The sequence below is a fragment of the Cervus canadensis genome, chromosome 14 (genome assembly GCF_019320065.1).
Source record: "Cervus canadensis isolate Bull #8, Minnesota chromosome 14, ASM1932006v1, whole genome shotgun sequence".
NCBI lineage: Eukaryota > Metazoa > Chordata > Mammalia > Artiodactyla > Cervidae > Cervus > Cervus canadensis.
Genome location: NC_057399.1, coordinates 21,899,296 through 21,921,686, shown reverse-complemented (window position 1 = coordinate 21,921,686; position 22,391 = coordinate 21,899,296). Strand labels below are relative to the sequence as shown.

The 22,391-nt window shown below is 40.1% G+C and overlaps 1 protein-coding gene across 4 annotated transcripts in view; it reads right to left on the bottom strand.

Moving 5' to 3' along the window:
- Positions 1 to 22,391, bottom strand: part of TRPM6 (transient receptor potential cation channel subfamily M member 6) — a 174,667-nt gene that overhangs the window by 5,778 nt on the left and 146,498 nt on the right. For 3 of the 4 annotated variants that reach the window (XM_043487140.1, XM_043487141.1, XM_043487138.1), the window contains 9 exons: positions 21,735 to 21,793; positions 20,071 to 20,096; positions 18,518 to 18,568; positions 16,983 to 17,048; positions 14,907 to 15,193; positions 14,428 to 14,510; positions 13,471 to 13,676; positions 6,693 to 6,744; positions 1,485 to 1,591 (listed from right to left, as the gene is read on the bottom strand). In XM_043487140.1, the coding sequence (XP_043343075.1) occupies positions 1,485 to 1,591; positions 6,693 to 6,744; positions 13,471 to 13,676; positions 14,428 to 14,510; positions 14,907 to 15,193; positions 16,983 to 17,048; positions 18,518 to 18,568; positions 20,071 to 20,096; positions 21,735 to 21,793 (937 nt within the window). The remainder of the gene's footprint in view (positions 1 to 1,484; positions 1,592 to 6,692; positions 6,745 to 13,470; positions 13,677 to 14,427; positions 14,511 to 14,906; positions 15,194 to 16,982; positions 17,049 to 18,517; positions 18,569 to 20,070; positions 20,097 to 21,734; positions 21,794 to 22,391) is intronic. The other variant, XM_043487139.1, reaches the window with a different exon arrangement.

Genomic DNA, 22,391 nt, shown 5'->3' with positions numbered 1-22,391 from the left:
TTTAGACATGGAGGAATTCTTGAATGACTCAAAAGTCACCATGGTAGGGAAAGGCAAAAGGGAAGGAGGTGGAGGAATCTTAACCCTACAGAAGAGGTGATGGAAGCAGTGAGTTACGCCTCAAATTTCCCTTAATCCTGGCTGATCAGATATAGTCCCTGTGTCTTCAAGAACAAGAAGTGGTCCTGCCCAGGAAACAATGACTCAGAACCGGGAAGAGGTCAGCACCTGAGGATGCTGAGTTAATGAGCTAGATTCTGGCCTGTGATCATAGGCTGGGAGATACGTGTCAGCTCCTGCCTCCCAGAGGACCCTTACCTGGAGGCCTGGATGTGGCTCAGTCCAGCCCCCGCTCCTTCCTGGGCTCTTGCGATCCAGACAGGAGGTCCATGGGCAGCTCAGCCAATGTGCCGAGGACTGTTCTCTTTGCCCACTTCCACTGTGTGGATTGTGAGAAGGGGTCCTGGGCAGCCGCCAGATGACAGCGAGACCCCACTCTCTGTACCACTCGAGTCTGACATCCCCACCACAACCTCCCCGGCCGACAAGCTACTCCCTGCTGGAACTGGGAGCTGTTACCCATCCCAGTCTCCTGCTGCATCGTGCCCACAAGAGCAACTCCTACCTTCAACTCCAACAAGATTAGAAATTGCCTTTCTTTGCTGTAAATTTTCACCTACTCCATCCTAAGTTACAGTGGATGTTGATCTTTTACTGATTTCCAATTTGGGGTCCAATCACTAATGATAAGGCTGGAAGGGCTACTCAGCTTAAAAGATGTGAAATTCCATTTTAAGAACAAGTGTGGTACAACCTTAGAGAAACAGGGAGTGAGCTGAGACAGACATAAAGCATCCCTTCTGAGATAAAAGGAAAGAATGCGACAGAGCTGGGGCTGCCAACTTGGGGCCCACAGACCTCCGGCTGTTGCCTTTTATGTTAGGAATATTTTTCTGTGCTGAGTCTATTAGTCTTAGAGAAAGCATGTCACACTATCAAATCAGATTTTAAAAACATATCTTGTAATGTATGTGGACAGGGGTAAGTTTTTATCATAAAAGGCACTACTTCAATTGATAGCTGTCACTTCCCTCCATGCCCCAGCCTCCCAAATGTCCAATGAGTAAATAGGAACAGAACAGAAATACTGTGGGCATCACACAAGATCCAAGGGGTGGGGTGCGGTGGGGGGAATCTGCCTCCATCCAATTTTACCCCCAATTAAGTAGGTGGAACTTTTCCCTTAGAGAGACTGTGACAAGCATTGGACCTGATGTTGTTTTATCACATTTTGGCAGAACCTGAAGTAAATCTCTGTCCTTTTAATCCCTTGAGAGACTTGAAAAATTTGCAGTCAGAAAGTCAGGCCTCGACTGCGAATGAGATAAAAAAGTGATTAAGATTTTCTACTCCATCCCAGGTTACAATGGCTGTTGCTCAATGAGAGATTTACTTAGAGAAAAATAGAATTGTTTGGGGCATACCCGGGAGTTTGAGCTTCCGGCAGCAGGAGTTGCAACGATGTTTTGCAATGAAGCTTCTAATTGCATCTTCCCCTAAGTTGGCTGGTCCAAACACCATTCCTCTTGATCTAGAGGAAATATCAGAATATCAATTAGATCACAGCTAAGAAAAAGGAGCTCAACTAGGATTCTCTCAGATACCGAAAAGTATCCCATAGTAACCCAGTAAACTTGAAGGAGCCAACAAAGAACAGAGCACTTTGGGGAAGCAACAATGTTAGGTCTGCACATTTAAAATTCAAATGCACTTCAATCTTTGTACCCAACTCCAAGACCTACTGTGAAACTCATTTCCACACTAATCTGATAGAAAAGTGAATTTTCTATATACCACAGTAAAACAAAATACAGTGAGACCCTTTTTCATGCATATGGGGTGAGAGAATGACATTCACTACCAACTGTTCTACTAGAAAACCCGAAAGGTAAGTATGCAATAAAATAAATTTGCTATTGGAGAACCCCTTCTGAAAAGACTGATGTGCATTATTTCAAACCCAAATACTGTTCTGCACATAATCAATGTCCTCAAACACAAAAGCCCAACAAAATCCGACACCCAGGATTCATGGCTCTTTCGATAGCTCCTTCTACTCTGCAAACTGCTATGGCCGTTTTCTGGGCTCTCAGTGAAAAGACGTGACAAGTAGGAGACAATGATTTTATGGAAGTAAACTTAGGTGACAAAATTACAAACAGAATCATATATAGTAGGCACATTTTGACCACTCTGTAAGTGATCTATTATAGATTCTCATAATACTATAAAATTATAATAGAGTCCAGGGTCAAAGTTTACCCATTATTAGATCACATACAACCACCATTCTTCGGCTGACATGCTACACACCATGGAACACAGCACATCAGAAATACCTCCAAAGAAACTTTATGAAAGCTAATATTTTATTTTAATGACATGCAGAGTGGAAAACAGCACATTTTAAAATCTGAACTCAATTACCGCTCTTAAATACCACGTCTTAAGAAAAAAGAAAAGCAAACTATCACAAAAGGAAACAATAAACTTTGCTTCTAAGGAATGTGGTTTTTCAAAAGGGACGTGGTGTAAAAATGGACTTTTTTTTTCCATCTGAGTATTGAAACATTTATCTCAATTTCCACTTCCTTTTGGCAGAATAACAGTAGCTGCTCTGAAGATGTGCCAAGCTCAGAACGAGGGCTGATGTCAGTTTGATCTCAGATTGCCTCTTTGCTCTGAGGCGGGTAGGTGGAGGAAACCTCTTGGGAAGATGACATGAACAGACACCCAGGATTAACTTTCCTGGTCACTCAATCGCCCTTACACAATACAGCTCTTGTGGTGTTTACCAGGCTGCATAAGCTGCCTTTTGTTAACTATTCCTCTTTCAGTCTACACGGTAAGGAATCACTTCTTTAAGGTGAAACCAAATGTGGCAAAGAAGTAGAATCACACAGTATTTAGTACCAGAATTCTATGATGCTGATAATATGAAAAACAAAGGTGGTTTTTGAGTCATTAAAATTGCAGGATTCCTTTTATAGTCTCTCTGGCATGACCCTATTGGAATATATCACTCTTTTGCCTTCCACACTGCTATTTCTTTCCCCCCAGTAAAGCATGAAAGTTCCCAACTTAGATATGCAACACTGATTCTCAGATAAAAGCTGTAAACAAAACAATTTCCCTCTATGAGCTTTGTTAAAGTTAAGACAAAAGAATCAAAATTACTGTAATATGTATGTATCAGGGGTTCAACGACTCCCTGAGCGGTGGAGAGTGAAGGAAGGTTGTAGGGACACTAATACACCATGCCTACAGCCTTGCAGTCTCAGACAACCATGTCTGAAAAAATATACAACTGTTTTCCAGATTTTTCACAGCACAGGAAAGCAGGTGGTAACTTGGTTTCACATTCGAGGAAATGCTAATTAGTGCCATGTACATAGAGATTTACTAAAGAACATCTCATCATTATCATTTCATACTTGTCAAATGCCTGAAACCATCAATGCAGTAAGTGGGGAAAAAAAAAAGATGCAATCCCAAACTACTAATAACACTTGAGGCAACCTCCACTGAGGGTCAGTGACCTGAGGAACCAAGGTGAGTGGCCAGAGAGGATTTGTGAGAGAAGGTGTAATGATTTGGTCTTCGCATGCAAGGGCAAAGTTCACATGTTGGGGAAAGTTATGAGACAACAGGCATTAGAGACAGTATCAGAATTTGCATCACAAAATATATTCCCTCTTGGTAGAGGATCATTCCTTTTCATTGACCCTTTTCTCCTCACAGGCAAGTTACCATCTCCACTGAGCTTCAGTTTCCTCATTTGTGAACAGGGATTGAAGACATTTCCTTCTAAGGTTACTGTTAAGAGTAAAATAAACAACATGTGACAGCACTTGCTCCTCAAACTTTTTTTTTTGGTGGGGCGGGGGGCTGTAGGCTGCACTGCGAGGCATGCAGCATCTTAGTTCCACTGACCAGGGATGGAACTCACGCCCCCCTGTAGTGGAAGCATGGAGCCTTAACCACTGACTCTCCAGGAAAGTCCCTCTCAAACTTTTATTTACACCAAATCACCTGAAGATCTTCTTTTCATTGGAAAAGACCCTGATGCTGGGAAAGACTGAAGGCAGGAGGAGAAGGGGACAGGATGAGATGGTTGGATGGCATCGCCAACACAATGGACATGAATTTGATCAAGCTCCAGGAGATGGTGAAGGATGGAAGCCAGGCATGCTGCAGTCCATGGAGTCACAGAGTCGGACCCCACTGAATGACTGAACAACAACAAAGGCAGGGTCTCAGGAGGCTGCATTTCTAACCATCTTCCAGGTGATGCTGGTGCTACTGATCCTGGCCCATGCTTTGTGTAGCACAAGTTTAACATATAAGAGGCATCCGGAAATGTGAGCCTCATTGAACTAATCAGATGTTATTCTCCACATTGTGAGAAAATAGTACTTATTATCTTCACCATGAAGATGAAGAACATTTGCACCAAAATTAGGTGACCCCACAAAACCAGACAGGCTATAGTGATACCAACCTATCAGTTTCCAGTGTTCCCATCCTCAGTCATTAAAAAATGTTTGCTATAAGACAGAGGCTCCCAACCCTGACTGCCCACATGGGAAACTTTTGAAAAATACAGACATCGGGGTCCCATCCTGAGATTCTGACTTGAGGATAATTCTGAGCAGCTTTTTTGTTTAAAGTTCCCTAGGTGACCCTAATAGAAATTGAGACACACTGGCTTATAGAATGCAATTAAATACTCAACTGTCAAGAGGAATAATATAATCTTCTTAGAATTCGAAAAGTTGGAAATATTCAGGTCATATTAAATATACATACCAAGGTCAAATTTAATAAATGATATACATAAAGTATACATAAACTTGATTCATTATATATGCAAAAATTTTCACTGCAAAATTATAAAAAGTTTCTACTACAAACTCTTGGGCATACAGGACCACTGAAGAAATAATACATATTTTTAGCTAAAAGAATAGCAAAGCCTTTATCTGTACACTAAGGGTTACAGCATGAACTCCAGGGTCAAATATCATGGGGTTTGGATGCAGAGGAGCAATATAGCTCACTTTTATTTTCTCTAGCTCACCTGATTCAAAGAAACAGCTAATACACTTTTAGATGTACCTCCTTGTAGAGACACCTACAGATGGTACCATATTTAGATTAAATCATTCAGTAAAAGAATGTAGCATTAAAGTAGTGAATAATTACAATATGAGTCCATGGGAGGGAAATAAGTTTCAGAGTTCATCATATAGAAATCACCCATTTTTATAAATATACACACACACACACACATACACACACACACCTCACAGACCAAGTTTAGACACTTAGGACAACTAAGAAATTAAAATGTCATATGCTGCTGCTGCTGCTAAGTCGCTTCAGTCGTGTCCATCTCTGTGCGACCCCATAGACGGCAGCCCACCAGGCTCCCCTGTCCCTGGGATTCTCCAGGCAAGAACACTGGAGTGGGTTGCCATTTCCTTCTCCAATGCATGAAAGTGAAAAGTGAAAGTGAAGTCGCTCAGTCGTGTCCGACTCTTAGTGACCCCATGGACTGCAGCCTACCAGGCTCCTCCGTCCACGGGATTTTCCAGGCAAGAGTACTGGAGTGGGTTGCCATTGCCTTCTCCGATGTCATATGCCAGCAGTTCTCAAAAGTGTGGAGTTTAGGCCAGCAGAATTAGAATCATCTGGGAACTTGCGACATTATGTGAACCCATCCCAAACCCACTGAATTAGAAACCAGGGGCAAAAGCTGGAGGTAAAGGGCAGCAAACTGTGTTTTAACAAGCTCTCCGGGTGATTATGATGAAAGTTTATGTTTGAAAACCACTGTCGTTTTTCTATATTGATCCATCCTTAATCACCACTTTTTTCCTTAATCATCACTTCTTTTTACTCCACCTTTAATACCACCTCAGATCCTTTACTGCCAAGTCCTCCCAAAAGTCTGCTCATGGGATAAAATGTCCATGGGAATTCAAAGGACAGGCAGATGACTCATCTCTCTGTATAATTTACCATCCTGAACTAATAGACAATCTGATGACTCCATATCTAAGCCCCACAGTTTGGGCCTCTCACAGATTTGCTGTTACTAAATAGCACACTTTCTGCCCCCAGCTTTAATTTTATAGGCATGTGATGGAAGACACTACCCATGACAAGAATACAATGACTCCATTGTGACGACAACAAAGGAAACTGTCTCTCCTATGACATTGTCTTCAGGTCAAAGCCTATAGAGGCTAAACTTACCCATATTTCTCTTTTGTCTGGGATACTAGAAAACTCAGAGTCAAATCTGCAACAAACTTCTGGCTACAGCATTGGTCTTTATATAATTTCCATTTTTGTGTATGTACTAACAACTTCAGATTTAATCATATTCTGCTTATTTTTTGGCCCTCATTTCCTAATCTATGCATTCTTCAAAACTGTATTTTAAATCTTACTGTATTTTATCATATTTGGATACAGATATTTGGGGATATAGATACAGGCATGGACAAAAGCTGCCTCAAAATTTTCCTAGGATCTAGGCAAGATATATAAGTGCTTAAAAATTATGTTTAAGAAATCATGTACAATGTGTCAAATGCAATTTTCTAAGTGATAAATTAACTTACTGTTTGTCTTCAGGTTTTATTACAGATGGATCTGTCAAATTTTCTCCAACACCTCCAAAGGAAAAGAAAATTCATTTAGTAAATGGGGAGTTTCACTTTCTCAGAAATTTAAGAATATAATAACCAAGTTTTATTTCCTTTCTTTAAACCTATATCCACACTGTGGTAAATTCAACATCATATGAATTTACTATACTATAAAACTTGTCCAAGCAAGTTTGAAAACTTTAGTTAATGCACTATCTCCTGCAACCCCCTCTATTACGCTAATAATAAACCTCTAGGCTACAAATGAGTGCGTTTTGAAGTGTTCACAGTTACTGACAATGGCATCCATCATTCATATATCACTCGTATACACTAGACAGTCTAATTTTATTTTTTCTAACTCTTGGCAATCATGAAAGACAAGTATTAGTATGCTGATAGCCTTATTTTACCAATGAGTACACTGATGTTCAAAGATATTAAGCAATTTGTCAGAGGTTGCACAGACCACAAGAGGTCATAACAGGATTCAAGCTGAGCCAAAGCCTGTGCCCCTCTGCCTAGTCCATGGTCTGTTTAGATGGAGTCCATCAGTGCTCAGCAAGGTGCAAGGTACTGTGTGGTTCTGCAGATACCCACCTCTGGTCCATCAAAGACACACAACAAATGCTATTTTTATAACGTTTAGAAACAGAAGAATACAAACAGCCTGCATTCTTGATCTGGGTGCTGGTTATACACATGTGTTCAGTTGTGGAAATTCTTTGAGATGTACACTTATGCTGTGTGCACTTTCTTGAATGTATGTGATCCTTCAGCAAATTTTACTTCTTTAAAAAATGGCATGAAAGCATAAAAAGACAATGTAAGTGTAATTTCAAACAAACGTTTATCAAAATAAGGCTCAACATCACAGTGAATCTCTGTTATTAAATGCAAGTGGTGATGAGACTGACTTCCACAGGCACCTTTTTCACAAGTGAGCCAGTCAGACGGGTTGAGTGCACCACGTGGGCATAAGCCAGCAATTTCTGAGACCATACTCTAATCAGCACTGGTTCTCCTGGCTTGGAAGAGACCAACCTCGTGGGAAATCTACTTAAAATTACATAAAATGTAAAACATTATTATGTGTTTCTATTTGGTTAAAAAAAAAAACATGTTTATAACCACTACTTTAAAAAAGAAAGATTTTTACCATGTTCTGTACTTTTTACCATATACTGGCACCTTTCACAGGAAAATGTAATCCTTACAATTTATAAGCCATTCCCCTGAGAAACTGACTTCTTTAGGAAAATAACCTGTTTTAAGTGGGGACAGGGGGTAGGGGTTCCAACTTTTTGTATCATGATACTCTTTGTCAGCCTGATGAAGCTAAGGCAACCCCTTCTCAGAATAATGCTTTAAAATGCGTAATTTGAATACATAAGATTACAAAGGAAACCATGATATTGAAATACAGCGATTAAAATATTTTTAAATAGTTTTGCAATACATGTGCTTCTTTATTAGCACATTAGCTAACAGGATCAAGCACAAGTCTAATAACACTATAACATTCAAATAATAAAAATACAACCTGTATTTTGAGAAAAATATTTGTATTTGCCATGTTAACATCTGTAATTGCTATTGCAAACAGTCATGGGTACTGCTAATACCACTGTGGTTTGCTGTCTCCACTATAATTGAAGGGAATGATAACTTTCAGCTATAGATTAGTATAAAGGTATAACCTTAATTTGTTTTTTCATCAAAGTTCACAGACCCTCCGAATTCTACCCAGGGACCCTTTAAGAACGCCTAGCTTAGAATCTCTTTGGGCACTGATTCTGAATAAGGAAAGGGAAAATAAGTCTGAAACATAGGCTCATGGGGAAGTATGCAAATATGCTATCCTTTTTAAAGAAAATGTCATAGGGAGAAGCTGGGCTCTTTATACTTTTCTCATTACAGATATAAGAAGAAACAGCCTAGCAGGACCCTAACTATATATAGCAAACATGCAGTAAATAAAAAGAACAACTTTGTTTAACTATTTTAGTAAATAAACAGCACTATGTAGTAAATAAAAAAACAGACATCCCGTGTATGACCAATAGAGAGTGAAGGCCACAAATCCTTCACACATTTAAGCTCAGACCTGATTTTATGCCTACAGCTTCCAGCAACGATGAAAGCTTTAGGCAGATGTCTGAGTAAATTGTAAATTTAAGTTGGAGATATGCACAGTACTGAAAGAACTGGAGAAAGGGAGACTTTACAGGGGGAGAAAACTCTATCAAAATCATACCAGTTCCCATTTATTTTCAGTCTTGCAGGCCTGTTAAATAGGAAGAAGTCAAAGGGTCCGGGTCTCACTCACAGCCTCATCACTCTCTAGCTGTGTAATCTGGACACCTTTCATCTCTCTGTGTCTCAGCTGTATCATCTGAAAGTGTGAATAATCATGGGCCTTATCCCGTAGTTACTGAGAGGATTACAGGAGCCAGCATATACAAACTGCTTAGCAAAACATATGATTCAGAAGAAGGTGAATCATGTCAACTGCTATTTTTATTGTCTTTATTCTATCAAGGCACTTCCCTGGTGGCTCAGTGGTAGAGAATCTGCCGGCCAATGCAGGAGATGCAGGGAGACCCTCTGCAGGAGGAAATGGTTACCCACTCCAGTATTCTTGCCTGGGAAATCCCATGGACAGAGGAGCCTGGCGGGCTACAGTCCTTGGGGTCGCAAAAAGAGTCAGACACGACTGAGCAACTAAACAACAATTCTATCAAAAGTTCTTGTGAACTAAAGTTCTATTTTCTTACCATTGGTAAAACCAGGCTCTAATGATCTCACTTCCCTGAGGTACTGTTTGCTAATGAACAGAACCTGCTCTAAGACTGAGGGTGAAGAGTACCCACAAACCTCTACATCCCTAAACCCAATCTGACAGCTCAAAGCTGAACCACTAAACGTATCTATTGAGACCCGTGAATGGCAGAAGGGGGAAAAACAGAACGCAGTTCAGAGAACCAATCATGCCGTTCCACCACGTCCACTCCAGCCTCTCCCGGCTACACAGGAGTCACTCAATAGGCACCTGTAACACAGGTGCCTATCCCACCCACACACCTGTGTGTGTGCGAGTCGCCCAGTCATGTCCGGCTCTTTGGGACCCCACAGACTGCAGCCTGCCAAGCTCCTATGTCCATGGGATTCTCCAGTCAAGAATACTAGAGAGGGTTGCCATTCCCTTCTCCAGGGGATCTTCCCAACCCAGGGATCAAACCCAGGTCTCCTACATGGCAGGCAGATTCTTCACTGTCTGAGCTCCCAGGGAAGCCCACCCACACAGCTAGACATCTGGAAAACGAGAACATTTTAACATCTAAAAATTCCAGTGGTGCCTCTTTACTGGCATTCACAGCGTATGTGCCCATGTACAGGCAACACACAGTACGCCCTTATGAGAAGCTCAGAGACTTACATTCTGATCCCAACCGCTTTGGGATACATCAGTGAACTTCCATATCTATGGAAAGAAGTTACTTTCCTTGTAGCAGCAGAATGTACCATGATGCTGCTGCTGCTAAGGCTGACTTATACTGAAAACTGCTTTGTTGAATAAAAAATTAATAGCCCCAAAGGTTCTTTGTGTCGAGCCTTAAAAAAAAAAAAAAAAAACACGCCATAGACCACTGTAATTTCAAATACAGTTGTTTTTCATTCCTATTGCTGGAAATAAAATACTGGATTTCATGTGTAAAAATGATTCAGGCGCTCACATGTAGGGTTTTTAAATAGGAGGAGATGAATACTACAGCATCATTACAAGTGATCAGAAATTAGTCAAGCCCCATAGATAAACCTGTGGCTGATTCATGTTGATGTCTGGCAGAAACCAACACTCTATTGTAGAGCAATTATCGTTCAATTAAAAATAAATAAATTTAATTATAACAAAAAGAAAAAAACGAAATTAGTCAAGCCTCTCCCTAAATTCAGCTTCCTAGCCTGATGTGGCAGCTGCTGAGTTATGCCTGGCACTCTCTGGAATAAAATAAAGAGAAGAAAAGAAGAAACTGAAAGAATAAACGGGCAGAGTATTTCTCATTCTTTCTTTCCCTCCAGGCAATAGGGAGCCACAGCAAGCTGATCAGGGCTTCATTCTACAAAGGCAGAAGCTGGGATGTCCTTTAAGTTACCACCAGGACCACACAGCTAAGAGTAGACCACCCACAACTGAAGAGTAACTTCCATGTTAACAAGCCACACAGACATTAACACTGAGAACAATGACTACACTTGCTGGGTTGGGAACTTGCCTCATTTCGGCCCCTGAACAGCCCCGTGAGTTAAGTGCATAACATGCTTTATCCCAGTTACAAATGCGGAAGTGGAACTCCAGGTGGCTGTGCTCTCGTCACGCAGCAAATTCATGGTGGAGCCAGGAGTCAGCCCCCAGCACCGTGGCTTCAGAGCTTCTCCTAACTGCAGCTCACTGGCCTTTCAGTCTCCACTCCCTGCCACCCAGGCAACGCACATTGTCTCTCCAAAGACTAGAAATACGACGCAATTAAATATAAAACGTAACTGAACTGAAAACTGTTATGATATTTTAAGACTATATTCTCCCATTTTTCCTTTCCAACCTGGTTTGAATTAAATATATTAAGGCACATAAGCCTTTAGCCAAGTACTTGACACAAAATAACCAGGAAACGCTAGTTAGTAGAGTAGTATTATAACTGCGTATAATTACTATTACAGGATTCACATTCTTCCATAAATTCAGGGCTAAACAATTGGCAAAACACTCCAATAAGTATCTCAATTTCTCCATGCTCATTCTATGATGTCCATTCTTCCCTTCTTTGAAGGTCAGTGTTTTGACATAGTTTATTTGGAGTGGCCTATTTCTGCAGTTCACATAATTGCCCAGTGAAAAAATAAAGTTAATTCCTTTTTCCCCCCAAGACTATCAACGCAGTATTTGTTCTGTTTAATGTCACTTTGGATTACTAAGAGACATAAAAATCCCCAAACATAAACATCATTAAACAAAAACCTATTCAAGTGGAATACAAAACACACTGAAGAGTCATCATTAATTCCTTAAAGTTTTTCTTTGGTTGTTTTTTGGTTTGTTTTTTACTTTTTAAACATCTCCACCCAAACCTCAAAGCACAGACACTCAAGTACAGATGAAAACAATCAACCTTTCCCCAACATGAGCTACAAAAGCAGATGCCTAGGGCATCAGTGTGCTGGGTTTACATGGATCATGTACTCGCTGGCTTAAAACTGAATCATCTTGACTGTTTCAACTTTGTTTATATTGCTTCTTAAAAATATTGTGTTTGAGGGTTAGAAATATAACTCAACCTTGTGAGCAGCACAGATATGAAAGGACAGAAGGACTTATGTGTCATTTGAAAAGTGTGTGTGTGTATATATATATATGCATATACATATATACAGACACATCCTTGAGCACATGGCACAAATTTCAATCAAAATGGGTTTGCAGTCTTAGTGAACATTGCTCCCAATGCCCCAGGATTGCCTGCTCATTTCATCTGTCTCCAGCCTCCAAGCCTGGTTTTGGCACAGAATCCCAGGTCTGGAGAAAGGGAAAAGTCAGAGGGGACAAGGGAGAGACCAGATTTTTTAAAAAAATAAATAAAAGGAATCAGAACATGGTAACATTCCTGAGGATCTGAAACTTACAAAGAAATAAAAGAACAGTGACCAAGAAAGAGCATGGATGATCAAACCAGCTTAAGCCTGCATCCTGGCTCCCTCTTAGGTAGCTGTGCAACCTTGGGCAAGTTATTTAAACTTTCAGGACATAAATTCCCCATAATATCTACCTCGAGGTGCTGCTTCTGGGATTAAATGAGATAACTTCTCTGAAAGTTCCTGGGCTAAATCCCTTATTTGAAACCAAAGCCCCAGTCAGTGAGCCCTAGGACTAAACTTTGACCTTAATACATATCTCCTTCTGTCCCTTCAAGGAAAGCCTGCTAGAGATACTTCGTTTCATGCTGCAAGATTATATATCACATCTGAGGTGTTGCTAGTAGAGAGATGCACTGATCAAAGCCTTCCATTAAATAACAGTGCACTGTGTTGCCTCTCCCAGACCAAGTCTGTACTTTCAGGAACTCTTATATCAAGGAACACAGCAAAGAGAGCAAGCTAACTTATAAACTGCTGAAGTACTGAGCTCAAAATCACGAAAAGTGACCAGAATTGCAACTTTCCTATACATATCAATGCATGCCTAAGTGTTATTGTGAACTTAAGTCCAAAGAAAAGCCATAAAACTAGAAATCTAGTACAAAAATCATTCTCCCATTTAGATTAACATTTTAGATAACTTTAAGTTCTAGGCCGATAATCATCTGCCTATGTCATCTGCTCCTGATCATCACTGTACAATGTCTCTGGCATAAACGGCCCTACCTCGTTTCAAAGCTAGACAGAGCAACTCCATACATGACCTATTCTGGTTCTCACCTGATCTCTCAGGACACCTGCCTGATTCTTCCCGCTTAGGACAGTTCCACAAACAGTAAATAAATTCAGAAAACAGATACCATCTTCTGTTTTCAAATTAAAAAAAAAAAAAGTACGCACTGCCAAGGAATGTCTCCACTGAATGATCTTCACTGTGACTTTAAGAAAGAGCTGGGGGCAAATGTAGGTGACAATGACAAGGAGAAAGCAATCTTTGGTCCGGGTTTCCTGAACTTTGCCTCATGCTTGTTCTACCAAATTCTCAGCTATCAATCACCTTGCAAATCTAAAACCAGCAGCTCTCCCCGAGTATACTCATAGGTCCAGTGAGAGAAAGCCAACATCAGCTCCTCCAAGGTGTTGCTGGGGGCAATTTCATCACCATTGTTGTTGTTGTACTTCCGGAACTCCCCCGTCATATACTTCTCGATGGTCAACCACTGCTGGGCTGAATGGCAGTAAATTAAGAAAACTTCCAGGAACCTATGAGGAGGAAAAGAGGTCACTGGTTTCCCACCAGGCAGCAAAGGTGTGAGTTATGTCACTGGACAGAGAACAACAGAGGAGATGTCCTAGCTTCACCGGGCAGCCCCAGTGCACATGTCCCTGCCTTTCTACTGAAAAAAATGGGATGCAAAGATTTGGAGCTTTCCCCACGCTCACCCACCTCCCTGCTCTTTGAGGAACTCTTATGAGTACTGGATTCAACTTTTCTTGCCTTGCTCTATTGAAGTTCCTTGTAAATGGAACAAGAAAACTTTACTGTGAGTCCTCAGCACTGAGCTATGTATGATCTGTGTTGCTAAACGAATCCAAGTATACGGAAACACTCAGGTGAAAGTAATAAGAGTTCAATCCTTTAAAGTTTCTAATTTCTATAAGATAATTAGGAGAGGAAACTATGCCTACAATAGAAGTGTTTTCCTGCCATAATGTTTCTGGATATTAGTAACAACACCCCAGATCTGCCTGCTTTCGTAATCGAGAGGTTAGTCATGGCCTCTGCTTGATCTGCTCTTTTCCACTCACATAAATTCAGTGATTTAAGCCAAACACCCCTGGGATGTCTACTTCTCTTTTTACTGTCTCTAAGAACGATCTAAAGAAGAAAACAAAATTAAGATCATGGAGAAATTCCCCATGAGTTTGGTATTTCTTGTGACCAACAGGGGTACAACAAAATTGATAGAAATCCCTACTTAAGATGAAGGGCCAGGTGCCAATATTTCCTCACCTTGGAGTGTAAGGAATGGTTTGTGGTTTTACTTGGTTGAAGGTATAGATCAGCTTTTGAGCAGCTCTTTGTTGTTGAATTTCCTGCAAAATAAGGAGCATTGATAAAAATATTGCTTTACTACCACATGCCTACTAATGAATGATCACAGAAATACTAGAGGCCTCCCAGGTCTCTACCTGGGAGGTAGAGACCCACTCCAGCTCCATCACTACCCACTCCAAAAGTAAAAGCTAAAAATAATAAAACACCACCACCTCCAAATACTGGAGTGGGTAGCTTTTTCCCTTCTCCAGAGGATATTCCCAACCCAGGAATCAAACCAGTGTTTTCTGCATTGCAGGCAGATTCTTTACCAACTGAGCTATCAGGGAAGCCCCAATTTCAAGATCTCTTGGGTTGAAGTAATGGCCTTCGACCAGGACAGAGCCAGATCCCCTTTCTCCGACCTGTCCATCTGGGCTCTGGGTCTGACTCACCCTGAGGCAAAGATGAAGCACAGTACTCTCCTGGAAGATTTCCTGCCACGTCTGCACAACCTCAGGAAGAAAGGACTTCACGATGAAAACCTGCCCTGGCTTGAGGATGTCATCCTCAGACCAGGTGCTAATGACTCTCATGGCTTTGCGGAGGCCACCATCCATCTCCTCCTGGGACAACACCTGGATCATAGCAGATCTCCCCCGCTGGGACCAAGAAGACATGCTTTTATCCAGATTCAAGGGGGAACTCTCCTCCAGCCTGTAGACCGTTACTTCTTCTCCTACTGCAAAGAGAGATGCAGGGAAGGGGTTCAATGAGACCTATGTCTGTGACATGAACGGCCTCCTAAATACCAACTCAGAAGAATCGATTCAGTTTCCCAAAGGATCAGAGGGGAATGGGAACTGCATCTGTTCAGGGTCAGGTACAGACATCTGGCTGTGTCAGAGTCCAGTGAAGAGGGAGAGGAAAAATGAACAAAGTGCCAGATGTCACATAAGAATTAAGTTGTTCTTATTATAGAGTATAACTAGATGAAAATAAAATCAGAGTAGCAAGGCTATGCTTCTTTTGGTAAAGACAAGTACTCTTAAAGAGACAGTTTAAACCCCGTGTTTATTATCATCCCCCTTCGGAGTTGTTTTAGAACTGTTTTTGTTTTTTTTCCTAACTGTCCCTTCCCTGACATTTTAATACCAAGGATATACTGTATATCTGTTTATGAACTCTGAGTGTGTGTGTATCTGTACTTTACACATGAAAATAAAAAGATGTTTTTGCTCCCTTGGGGGTGATATTATCCCACTGAGATAGGTTAAAGTTAGAAGCAAAGTCATACCCCAGAACCTTTCCCTCCTTCCTTTGTGCCTTTGGACAAGTTATGTAAAGCCTCACCTTGCTCATCAGTAAAATGGAAGTGTTATTAGAAGAGTCACTTCATTAGGTGGTTGTAAAGATTAAATATAGTAACACGGCTAATGTGAAGCAGACTCGCAGTTACAAACCCAATCCCACTTTAAAGATTTTACACCCACACGTTCTCTCACTGCTCTGCAGCTTCCACTTTTAGGCTGTTGAACAGGGAGCCATTCTTACGGGGCCTAGACTCCACCTAAAATAGTGTGCAACGCTTCCTGACAGAGGGGACATACTACATAAAACTTCTGTCCGGCCTGTGTTCTCCTTACACCTGTTTCAAATGACTTTTCTTATATAACACTGTACTGGTTTACAAAGAAAAGAATCTATTCGCTCACTCTTGCATTTAATTGCTTACCAAAGAACATGTCTAGGTAACAGTAACATGCTTTTGAATATTTATTCTTGGTGCCCAGATAAATGGCCCTGGAGATCTCTTTAGAGTTCTAAATACCTAAAGGATTTAGAACAAAGCTACTGAGTTGAACAACCAGTTGTGGAGCCAAGTGGAAGGAGAAGGCATTTGCATCAACGATCAGAAGCCACCTGATCTGTCCTTATGTGCAGGATGGGAGAAAATCAAGATCAAGGACAGTGCAGGGACCCTTGTTATGTTGTCAACTGGCAGGAAAGAGAAATATCAGTAGCCTTGGCTAACGTGAGTTTGTTTTCCTTTACTACTCCAGCCTTTAAAAATCACGTTTGTTCTCTGAGCTAAGAGCAATTAGTTTACATGAAACAAAACAAATAAATAAAAAGCAATATACCAAACATTTCTCTTTAGATGTCTGTTAGCTTTTTCTGTATTGACATTTAATGCTTTCTTCTCTGTTTATTACGTATGGCTGATTGGTTCTTTTCTATTCTACTTTTTCCAGCCTTAGATCAGTGAATGCCAGGTGCAACAGTATTGCTTTTTCCCCCAACTGCTGCTCATTATAGTCCTGTCCCCATAGTATATTAGGTTTTGAGCCTAGATACCAGCCAGGCAGTTAATAAGAGTTTCCATTTTAGGAAATTAATATTGCTAAACTGCAACCGTGGGTAAAAGAATATTTTCAATTAAAATTATGCAAAATGTTTTCTCCTATGATTCACTCAGATGTTTTGTCTTTGCTCTGGCACAACCTCAAGAAGGTAGAAATGGCACTCACCAAACAGTTGGATTGGTGTAAATGGTATGGTCTGAGAAAGCCTCATTAAATTGTTCCTTTCAATGGCTGCAAACAAAAGCAGATTTACTATTTTAAGTACGCATCAGTGGACTGAATTTATAGAAAGACTCCCCACATCAATATACTCACATAATGCTACAATATTTTACTTTGAAGGCCCTTTATTTGTTCCTTTATCAAAAACAGTATCTATAATACAGTATTTAAAATAAACTATGCCTTAAACAGGAAGGATATCCCAGTTTTAGTAACAGATTATATAAGATTATCTAGTAAATCCTGAGCTAGGGTTGTCACCTACACCCTCCTGAATAGCAAATACCACACTAATCCATATACATATGTGGAACTTGCTTTTAAAGAGCCTTTTAATCTTTGGTCTTCATTCTCTGGTTTTTCTTTTCCAGATCAAATCTAATGCACAGTGGGCTGTGGGGACATCTACTGTTGATTTTGCAGAGTTCATCTTCTTTTCCCAGAGAGAGCTGAAGACTAATTTTAATTAGAAGCAAGTGCTCTGAATTTTCCTGTTACGAGTTGTATCCTAACAGATCAGAATCAATGTCAGTTAGAGTGTTCCTCACCAGAGACTTTCTTCAGCTGACAGCTGGAGTCAAAATAACAGATTACTGCTAAGCTGAAAGACCCAGTTATGAGAGCCTGGAATGTGGAGTCTGAAATCCACTGAAACACTATTCATTACAGAGGAGAATTCAGGATAAGGTAGCCTTTTACCGAACCCTGAACACATGACCTTGATATAATAATAATGGTAATTATCACACCAATACACTTGTACTCTTGTATCCAGCTTTAAGAGTGTATAAAGAGTTCAGTCATGTAGTATCCAAACCAATGCTGAGAGCAATGATACCCAAAAGACCACCCAATGGCATGAGTCCAGTTGGTTGTTACATTACTTTGCATTTCAAAGGGTTTCCTTTATTCTCAACTAGCCCTTTGGCAGATTGCTCCTCAGGAAGGGCAAGTACAATTATTCCCACTTTGAAAGAAAGACTACTGAATCACTGGGAAGCGATGTTGCTTAAGAGAGTCAAGACCCTTGACGTCTTGTTTAATAACATCCCTTAAGGTGTCTTTGTTGAACACCCCCTGTGGGGCTGGCATTCATTCAGTGGTTATGTTCACTGAGGGCCCAGTGAGGGTACAAAACCCTTCCTTAGAGAATCAGCCCCAGGCCTGTCTCCTCCCCAGTCCAAAACACAAAGATCTCTGGTTTTGACCTTGTAAGGAATTTTCAGATCTCAAGGTCATCCTTCCCTTTTACAATTTGGAACTTACCAATACAAACATTTTTTTTTTAATCCAAAACTTCTTAAATCCTAACAATTTGTTTTCCCAAGTTAAGAAACCTGAATGTGCTCTCATCAGAGTAAACAACTTTTCAAGTTGCAGCCATATCAACACCACAAATTCATGAATGCTTTTGTTTCCAAATGCAGTCTCACAGACATTTAGTTCCATTGACATATCCATGTGCACACGCATCCTACCTGAATAATGATGGTGAGGCTCTTGAGGGCTTTTTAAGGAGGCTGAGATTTCTGAAATTACAGAGAAGATTGACATTTTAATTACTTGGCTGGAGATAAATACATACTTATGAATATATTGCCTTCAAAGTTATTATTGAACAGGTTAATCAGAATGGCTTCTCGGTTTTTGAAAAAGATTGCCTAATATCCTTTAACCACATTATTGTGCATGGTATCCTGACAGCTTCCAATCATCAATGCAATATCTCCAAATATATTTATATAGGGAATTGAAGAAAGACAGGTAATATTAGCCTCAAAGATGTATTTCCTCTGAACCAATTACACCTCTGGGTTGCAGAAGGCACGCAGCTGCCCATCACATTTCACAACATCCCAGAAGCACAATTCTCTGAGCTCCCTGCCAAGATGCAGTGCCCACATAAAGATGTTATTAATATCAAGTTATTAGCAGACTACTTCACTGACTTAAAAATGACAACAAAATGGTGAAACATATTAAGAGGTCTATATCAGAAACAAAGGAGGTGGAAGGGAAGGAGACAGTAAGGGATTTGTGTGGTTACAGAAGGACTGTGTGTTGGGAATACCTCTTGCAAGTTCAACTGGTTCTCTTCTATCTGCTCAAGTCCTAAATTACAAGGCTCAAGAGAAATCCTTTCCAACAGTTTTGCCATTTCATAAAGTCAGAATTAAAGTGGAGAACTTTGGTCTCGTGGTGGTAACTGCTTTATACTTTGTAGAATAAGCAGCGTAATGAGCCCAATTTCACAGATGTCTCTGGCTTTTTGCTGCTGGATAAGCAAAGGAAAAAACTCCCTCCCTTTGGGGGTGCTGGGTAAAAGGTAAGATCATCACAAAAGACTGTTCCTTTCTGGAATAACACTGTTTCAGTTAATTTGGAGGTAAGGAACAGGAGTGGCGGTCTGAAAGCCAGGTAAAATCAAGAAAAGGATTACTATTTTTCTTTTGTACATGAAAAATTTTTTGTAGGTGGAGAAGGAATCAACTGCAAAGAATGTACTGAAAATACAAGAAATTGAGATGGAACAAGACCACAGAAGAGGAAGGTGTCTGATCTGTATCAAGGGGTCAAAAAGACAGAAAGGGGTAAAATCTGAAAGTAGCTACAGAGTGGTTTCGGTGAGGGAGGTGTCTCACCAAAGCATGCTTGGTCCTAGTTAGCCACTTGGGGCACAGAGTCCCACTGAAGCCACAAAGGAAAGATCTACATATAATCTCATGAGTTCTTATTGGGCAATGTGTTAAAACACCACAGTAAAGAGTTGTCGAGCAGTCTAAATGAGCTCAGTGACTATACTCTCACTCACTGGAAAATCATGGTTGGAAATTAGTTACTCAAAAAAATTTTAAACCAGATATCAGTCCTGATTTGTCTGGGGAAAGACATTCAAAAACTTTCTACTTTTCTACCGAATTTGCTACTCTGTATAGTAGACAAAAATCACAAATAGGATTTCAAGAACTAAAAATCTCAGCAGGAGCATAAACCTCACCAACAATAATATGAAAAAAATATAAAAACTTACTGTTAACTCCATTTGAACTTCTCAACCTGTTTGGAAAATTAAAGTTGTTTAGATAATGCTTAAATTTTTCAATGATCAAAGATAGAAAAAGTATGCAAAAACAGTAAATAATACAGAGTCTATAAGCATATATTTATATACATGTGTATATATTTCTTTAAAGGAAAGGTGTCAGTTACATCTGACCCCTACTTTTAGAGAAACAGTTTACAGCAATTATTTTCATAGAAAAATGAGCACCAGATATGCATGTAAGTCGTTTACTGTGTATGCCCTAAGCTAACTGAAAAGCGGTTGTTGGTTTTTGTTTTTAATTAGCTGTGTGATCACACAACATATATAAGATTTAACTGTATTTGTATTCTTCTGGATCAATTAAACTAAAAGGTTCCTGAACTATGCAAAGTAGATGCCTACAAATGAGTCTATGAATGTCTCTGGACAAGCCTACAAATCAGTTTCATTAGCCCACGTGATCCCTAAATGTTCAAGGCTGAAATTAGCTGTCTTTAAATGGTTACGTGCCCTGCTCAAGTGCACAAGTGGCCATGGGCAAGTCAAAATAAGTGCATTCAAAGAATATCTCCAGAATGTAAGGTCCTTGGGGAAGAAAGTACAATTACAATTATTGTTTAATTTCATGCCGCAATAACCCACCACTCTGAATGAGCACAAACTACTGAACCTTTGGGAGAAGAAAGACATGTGCACATTAATTCTAGAGGCAGGCTTGCACAGAGAGACCTTGATGGGAGCTTCAGAGAAAAGGCCATCTCAAACACAGCTACTGCAAACTGCCCATCATATTCCACCTGCCTGACATCAATGGCCCCTTTGTAGAGTACAGATGCTTTTGAATTCTTCTGCTTTACCTATAAGAATAGTCAATTTGATGGTATAACTGGAAAAGTCCATAAAACATGACAAACAAAATAGAATAATCTGCCTGGCTGGTGTTCCAATATTCTCTGAATAATAAATATCCAGGAGTCTCAAGTCTACAAAAATGTGAGTTCTCTATCTGCTCTCTCTAGCCCTGTCCTCCTGTCTCACACCTTCTCAAATTGTTACTGCTTTGATGAACACTTAGGATGTTAAGTATTCTTGCCTGGAGAATCCCAAGGAGGGAGGAGCCTGGTGGGCTACAGTCCATGGGGTCGCAAAAGAGTCGGACACGACTGAGCGACTTAACTAACTAACTAACTAACTAACTAGGATGTTAAGGAGAACCCAGAAAGATCCATCTTAGAAACTAAACAAACATTTGGGGGAAAAAAACTAAGGGAAAGAACTATCTAGTCTTTAAGTCTTTTTTTCAGTCAAGACATATTTATTCCTACTTTTTAATGCAAATTTCACATGAGAAATGATACTTATTATTTCATGTGTGCTTTTCTGACAAAAAAAGACAAAATGGTTAATTTGCTGCAATAGTACATGTTTCATTATATTCTTAAAAGGCACTAAGGTGAGATCTTGTTGCCAAAAACAGGAAAGCTAGGAGAATAAATAATTGTCATTCTTGCTAACAAAAGAAAAATATTGCTGTTGGACACACTTCTCTTTTTCTCCTTTTCTGACCCAAATAAACCTTGGTTCCCAGTCCAGTTAAAAAAAGAACATAAGCCAAAGATGCTTAAAGACAGACATTCAGAAATACTCACTGAGACTTCCTATTGACTGTGGTGCTCCTGGAATCCCACAAAGAGCTTTTGCTAAGATCCTGAGCAGAAGGGAAAGATCATTACATGCTCACCCAACTTTCTCCCACCTCAAGCTTCCAACAACACATTTACAAAACACACTCCTTGGAGGATATGGTTGTTTTCTTTCCCCCTGCTCGAGCTCAATATTTCTTTTACTAAGTATCAAAATTCAAGCTGGAAAGATGAATAATGTTAGCACAATATATGAGTAACTCAATGTGGTGACCAGCTTTAACAGAAAGAATTTTATGGGGACATCAAAGAGAAATTGTAATATATAATGGTTTCTACAAAATTGAGAGTGAACATATAACATCTGTTAAGGATGTGAAAGAAGGAATGAAAGTCAAAGTTGACAGGAAACATTGTTATGCCAAATCATCAGATCATTGTTTCAGTTAATGATTATTCAGAATGTTACCTTGGAGATATCTCATTCTATTTCTATTTAGATTCAAATTATTTCTTAAAATCTAGTATACTCCAAGCATTGTGTGTGCGTGCATGCTCAGTCATGTCAGACTCTTTACCACCCCATGGACTGTAGCCCTCCAGGCTCCTCTGTCCATGGAATTCTCCAGTCAACAATACTGGAATGCGTAGTCATTTCCTTCT